Source organism: Pinus tabuliformis, chromosome 3_2 (assembly GCF_031772625.1).
Source record: "Pinus tabuliformis cultivar Carrire ecotype Pingquan chromosome 3_2, CPIR1, whole genome shotgun sequence".
NCBI classification, from domain to species: Eukaryota; Viridiplantae; Streptophyta; class Pinopsida; order Pinales; family Pinaceae; genus Pinus; species Pinus tabuliformis.
In genome coordinates, this window is record NC_142302.1 from 241,861,189 (window position 1) to 241,868,454 (window position 7,266).

Genomic DNA, 7,266 nt, shown 5'->3' on the forward strand with positions numbered 1-7,266 from the left:
AAAACCAGCTTTCCCTTTTTCTCTTTTACCTTCCTTTTCTGCCCAACTGCTAATTCTACGCTCCACCATGCTTCCAAATAGCTTTCCAAAAAGAGGATTAACCATAATAGTGCGGTAATTGGAGGGAATATTAATGTCTCCACTTTTGTACAGGGGGATAGCAACACTAGTTGTCCATTCAGTTGGAAAACTGCTTTGTGTGACATTGTTGAAGATCTTTTTAATAATCAGAGCCAAGGTTTCAACCCCCCACTTTAAAAATTTTGCTTGCAATCCATCAATGTCTTGAGCTTTACCATTTGCTAACTTTTTTATACCATGCTTGACATCTTCTAATGAAAATAACTCAGCTGAAGTGTTGATTATGGGAGGGCTACTTCTCTCTTGTTCTCTCTCGTAAAGAAGCTTCACATACTCTAACCATTGAGTAGCCGAGATATTATTATCCATTTGTTTTTTCTTTTGTTGTAATTCCCTCCAAAATCTTTTGGGATTAAGTTTTCCCAAAGAAATTAATTCATTCCTTCTTGAAGTCACATACTTTTCTTTTTTTGTTTTTATCATATTTTTGTACTTTTTCATGCCTTCACTATTTACCTCCTCTTTAAGTGATCTTTTTGCAGCCTTACACTCCTCATCAAACCAGGGATTGGTTGGAAAAGTGTTTGAAATTCTCTTCATTGGCCGAGATCTTTTGCACACCTTTAAGGCCTTGTGGATTAAAGGGATCACCATACTGTTGCCAATGTTCTCTATTATTGCATTGTCCTCTTCACTTTCTAAGTTGACTTTTGCCACCTGAAATTGATGTTCCAAAGCAGCAACAAAGAGCTCTTGATTTTCCTGATTCATAATGACTCTACCATTTGCATGAACTTTCTTCTGTCTATGTTGGTTTTGCTCTACCTGCATCCCACTTCTGTGCATGCCCAACTTAATACAGAGATGCATATGATTTGATTTCAACTCCATAGGACAAACTCCAATATTGAACTCTGACAAATTAGAAATAAAGCTTTATGAACAAATCACATAATCCACCACACTTTGACCATTGTAAGTTTTACATGTAATGTCACTGGATCTAGGCCAAGCTTTCATGCCATTGCAAATGACCATGTCATAGAGGCTACATAAGCCTAACAATTCAGCACCAAAATGTGAAACACTCCCTTTTCCATCTTGAGAAGACCTTTCCCACATGTGATCCTCACTCTTATTTAGCCAAAAAGGATTGTTGTCCTTATTCTCCTCACTTCCTAACTACATAAGTATTTGCATTAAAGTCACTAACCAAAACAATATCTCCCAAAATCTTGAAAGCAGAAATGTATTATTTTATAGCACCATAAAAATCTTCACTACTTAAGTTTGCATTCTTGAACAATTTCAATTTTTTTTTGGAGCAAAGTAACAAGCAGTCAGCCTGCCTAATTGTTTAATTGATACATTTTGCTGCCTAATTGTTGCATTGTTAGCCATATAAATTGCTTATTTAGTTCCTCTTTTTCCACTTTTACAATTCCACTTCAACTTGATCTCATTAGAACTGTGATCCCTCCATGCCCTTTCTCTTATTAGAACTGTGATCCCTCCATGCCCTTTAGCTGTTCCAATCTCTTTATCTCTGAGTAAACCCGAAATGAAAAGCATCTGACCCAGGTTTGCTGGAAGCAGCTCAGCGAGTGAGAAAGCAAATGCACTGGTCGCATTCCTTTTGGTTTCATCGAATTGGATGTTTTGTGCGAAGGAAAAACGAGAAGAGTAAGATGGAGGGCAGAAAACGGGTCTTTTTTATTACGGAAGTGTCATTGTTCTGACTCTTTCCCGGGGTGGGCAACGCTCATCTAAATCTTTTGATAAAGCCCGAGGCTCCATAACTGTTGCACCACAATTCTGAGGCAGAGCCATTTTTATTAAAAGCATAAGTGGAGGCACGGGAGCAGGAGTTTTTGGAGAAGATGGTGCCCACGCAGTTCAAGTGTTACGGACCTGTGAGGTGAATGCTCGCTTTGAACTAAGATTTTTCAACTGGGTACAACTCTAAGGAGGCTTTCAGAGAGACCTATTGCGTGACAACCCTTGTAATGGAAGAATGTTCAGTGAAGCGCAAGCTCTTCTAGTGTTTATTGCAGATGGGTTTCAACGCCCTTGCTCAAATTGCTAATATTTTGGCAGATTTTTACAAGGATGGTCGTTTTGGCATCACTCCTGAAGGTTTTGACATCTTGATCAATGCATGCATTAAGTTAGAAAAGTAAGGTATGCAAATTTTTGGGCTGACTACTACTGAAAATCAAATGTAATAATCTTTGGATTGCCCATTTAAAATCTATTTTAGCCAAATGGCCAGGAAATTATGCAAGGAAATGCTTGCCGAAGCTGTCCGGATTCACTTAGTTTGTTTGGCTGTTGTTGGCTTTCAAGTTGGAGTATGTCTTGTGAAGATGATCCAGGTTCGAATTCCGGCTGGCAGGTTTTTGTGATAATACATCCAAGACTCTGTGAAGGCCCCTATGGGTATGAAGAAAAAATTGGCAAGCTTCTCTGTTTGTGGACTATGCCCAAATGTCTCTGTTGAAAAAAAAACGTGTCCGACCCAACATTTGCGGTTTCAATATGATAATACATGGGCTTTGCAAGGGTGGAAAGGTGCGAGAAGCAAAGAAATTAATCCAGTGTATAGGACAACATGGATGTGTTCCAGATGTTGTCACTTACAATACACTTATCGATGGATATTGCAAGAAAAGTGACATGAAAGAAGCTTTTACTGTGCTGGCTACGATGTCTGAATATGGAATTTTGCCAAATCTCTTGACATACAATTCACTGATCAACGGGCTTTGCAAGCAAAACAAAATACACGAGGCAGAAAATGTTTTCGAACAGATGAGGGCCATAAACATACTTCCTAATGCCATCACGTATTCAATTATGATAAATGGATATGCCAAGCAAGCCAAAATGGACGATGCCTTCAAATTGTTTGATGAATTGGTGGACCATTTTATCGAACCCACTGTTGTTATTTACAGTGCACTCATTAGTGGTCTCTGCAAAGGAGGACAGATACAGAAAGCACATGCCCTTATGGAGGAAATGACGACTAAATGTCTGTTCCCAAATATTGTTACTTACAATGCTCTCATTAATGGATACTGCAAGGAGGGGGACACTGAGAATGCATTCAATTTCCTTTCCAAGCTTGTAAGCAGAGGTTTTTCACCCGATGTTGTAACTTACAGTTCTTTGATCAATGGACTTTGCAAGAGAGGCGAGATGAAGGAGGCAAAGGAGCTTCTAAATCTGATGTTGCAGAGAGGATTACTTCCTGATAATATAATATACAACACTATAATAGATGGGTACTGCAAACAAGGCAACCTTGAGGAAGCTTTTAAGCTACAAAGTGAAATGGCAAGAAAGGGTTTAGTCCCTGATATTATCACTTATAACACTCTTTTCAATGGGCTTTTCTGCAAGGCGAGAAATATGAGAATGGCAAAGGAGCTTCTCAAAACAATGCTAGATGCAGGATTGCAACCTGACTTGGTCACTTACTCCACCCTTATTGAAGGCTACTGCAAGGAAGGGAAGATGGATAATGCCTTCATGTTATATGACAAAATGGACAAAAAGGGTTTGATTCCTAAGGTGGGAACATACAATTTCCTTATCGGTGGTCTTTGCAAGGAAGGAAAAGTGCAAGAGGCATATGGATATCTAAAAAGAAGACTTGAGAGAGGCTTAAGTCTTAATCAAGTGTCTTACAATAGTGTGATTGGTGGGTACTGTAATAAGGGACAAATGGAAGATGCTTTTGAAGCATGCAATGTAATGATGGAAAGTGGTCTAGCACCTAATATTGTAACTTGCAATGCACTCATAAATGGTTTTTGCAAAACTGGGCAGATGCAGAAAGCCAAGAAGATGCTTTACCAAATGTGGAAAAATGGTTTGGTTCCAGATGACATAACGTATTCAACTCTAATTGATGGGTACCGTAAGGAAGGAAATGGTCTGGCGGCATTGAAACTTTTTTCTGAAATTTCAGAGAAGGGTTTGCCTTATAATATCATGAATGATACAGTCGCTAAATGCCACATACAACTCATTAAGGACTTCTGTCAAACAGGTAAACTGCAGGAGGCACTCGCTTTTTCATATGAATTACTGAAGTCAGATTTGGTTGTTTATTTACCAGCTTACAGTAAGCTGATTACTGAAAGTGCAAAGGCATGCAAGGTGCAGGAAGCTCTCAAACTTTACAGTGTAGTACTTCACAAAGGTCTTGTACCAAAGGTAGGTGCTTGTACTTTGCTTATTAAAGCGCTTTGTAGGGAGAGTATGCTCCAAGAAGCCAATAAACTCTTGAAAGATTCACTGGAGAAAGGTTTGGTTCCTAAAAAGGTAACTTACAATGTTCTAATTGATGGAGAGTGTAGGAAGGGCATCTTGGAAAACGCTTTCAGGCTACTTGATGAAATGAAAGAGAAAGGATTTGAACCTGATCTTGCTACTTATACTACCCTTATAATCAGACTGTGCAAGGAGGGTGAAGTCTGGGATGCGAGAAATTTCCTAAGGGAAATGATGATTGAGGGTTTTGTAGCTGGTTGTACTATATATAAGTCCCTTATAAATGGGCATATTAAAAAAGGTGAAATGAAGGAAGCTTTGAGACTATTTCAGTACATGACAATCAATCATGTTTCACCTGATGCAGCTACTTATGACATTCTCATCCGCGGGCTTTCCAAAGAAGGGAGGGTGCAGGAGGCCAAACGGCTATTTGATGAGATGCTGTCAATTGGTCTAGTTCCCAAGTCATATTCCTATGACATGATTATCAGTGGTCACTGCAAAGAAGTTAGTGTACAAGAGACTTTGAAACTGCATGATGAGATGCTTGAGAAAGGTTTATCACCTAGTATTGGTTGTTATACGCTTCTTGTCAAATTATTTTGTAAGAAAGGCTGCTTGAAGGAGGCAAATCATATATTGAATAATGTTGTTGCAGCAGGTAGGGTTCCAAGTAATGTCATGTATAACATTTTACTTGATGGATACTGCAAGGAAGGTAACTTGGAGAAGGCATTCAAAATACATAGAGAAAGGCTAGAGAATGGGGGTGCCCCAGATATAACTACTTATAACATTCTTGTGAATGGACTCTGCAAGAAAGCCAGAATGAAGGATGCAAATGAGTTACTGATTGAATTGAAGAATTGGAATTTGATACCAGACATTTATACTCACAACACTTTAATTGATGGATACTGTAAGACATCTAATCTATCAGATGCTTTGAATCAGTTCCATGATATGGTGAATAATGGACATACACCAAGTAGTATGACATACAACATATTGATGGATGGATTTTGTAAAGAGGGTAGGATGCAGGATGCTGTTGGCATTTTGAAAGAAATGCTTAAGAGAGAATTATTTCCAGATGTTATATGTTACACTATACTGATTGATGGTTACTGCAAGGAGAGTAACCTAGAGGGAGCAATTAGAGCTTTAACAGAATTGGCTGAAAAAGGTCTTGCAGTTGATGCAGTTCCATTCAATGTACTTGTTATGAGACTTTGCAGAAAAGGTAAGCAGCTCGAAGCAAACAATCTCTTGAAGGATATGCGTGGAAAAGGCCTGATTCCTAGTATTGATTCTTATAACATGCTGATTGCTGGGTGGATCAAGGTAGGGAGTATGGAACAGGTTCTTAAGTTGTGCACTGAAATGCTTGGCATGGGATTGACTCCTACCCTTGTCCAATGCACTGCAGTGCTCAGTGAATTGTGTAAGCAAGGCCAAACGAACGATGCCAACAACTTGTTGAATTCAATGCTTAATATAGGTTTTATTCCAGATGACATCCTATACAACATAATGATACTTGGGAATTGCCTAGTAAATAGCTTGCAGGAAGCTTTGAAGTGGCACGATGAGATGCTGGAAAAGGGGTTTGTGTCTAGTAAATACGCCCACACTGTTCTCATTAACGAACTGTGCAAAAATCATTCTATGAAGGAAGCTTCCAAACTGTTCAATTTTATGTTAGAAAGGAATCTTGTTCACGATGATAGAACATTCAGGACACTTCTAAATGCTTACACTCAAGAAGGAAAGACACAAGAGGCCTTCAAGCTTTATGATGAACTTGTAAACAAAGCAGGCATGCAAGATGCTGTCAACAGCAACGTACGAATTGACTGCATTAGAGAAGAAACTGTTCAGGAGCTTAAGGAACCTTTGGAGAGGATTCCAACTAAGTGTTTACAGGTTCATGCTTCAACATGTAGTTGGCTAATTGATGATGATGATGGAAAAAGCCGTAAAGAAGAGGCACTCAAGTTGCGGAGTGAACTGATGGAAAGGGGGATACTGTGAGTAAGAAATGCTGGAACCTAGGTACTTAGGGACACAGTTCTTCAAATGGGTGCTTTCGCAAGCAGAATTCAACTGGTGATTTGAAGAAGCCTGTACACTGGATGGTATTCGTCTACAACGCCGTGAGTTTTTTTACTTCAACTGTCAATAATTGGCTTGTCCCGACTACTGTGGAAATTAAGATGAACTGGATAAGAAGTTTCATCCCTTGTTACCCCATAATTTAGAAATCTAAAGAACGGCAATTTTGTCCTTTAAGACTGATGTTTGCATTCAAACTTTTCTCACTAGTAGTTTATAAGCAAACAACTTCACTTATTGGAATATTAGCAACATGCTGATTGACTTTGAAGATTTCATAAAGTTGCTTACTGTTCTCATTTTAAAATTATGTACTCGATAAGCATTTCATTATTCGACGACCAAGGTGTGCTCTTCATTAATCTGAGATTATATCTGCATGAAAGAGTTTTTGTGTATATTTAGGTTTTCTTATTTAACCACTTGCAAGTACCTGTGCATACTGCTTAGTTATCATTATGAATCCATTTGTGCCTTGCAGGTATCTTGAATGCACACATTATACATGTGAATTCTTTTGGAAATCAATTTAACAGTGGATGTGACTGCTTCCTTAGTGCCACTTTAGGATCTTATGTGTAACACTCCCTAGCCACCTAACCGAGGAAGTGCCATTGCTTGAACCTGTCCATGATACCATGGTAACAAAGATTAACCTCTGATGCCATAATCAACCTTGGTACCTGCATACCTAGTGTAAAAATATTAATAACACTTTGATGCCATATGATATGCAGCATTAACATGATGTCAACAATACTATGAACAAAAATACATATGCACCAC

General features: G+C 38.7%; 1 protein-coding gene across 1 annotated transcript; it reads left to right on the top strand.

Annotated features, from left to right (window-relative positions):
- The first annotated feature begins 1,512 nt into the window (after window positions 1-1,512).
- On the top strand, window positions 1,513-6,813 carry LOC149180585 (uncharacterized). The gene is made up of 2 exons (XM_089416189.1): window positions 1,513-2,262; window positions 2,477-6,813. The coding sequence occupies exon 2, from the start codon at window positions 2,569-2,571 to the stop codon at window positions 6,397-6,399; it is 3,831 nt and encodes a 1,276-aa protein (XP_089272315.1). The 5' UTR covers window positions 1,513-2,262; window positions 2,477-2,568; the 3' UTR covers window positions 6,400-6,813.
- Window positions 6,814-7,266: the final 453 nt, after the last annotated feature.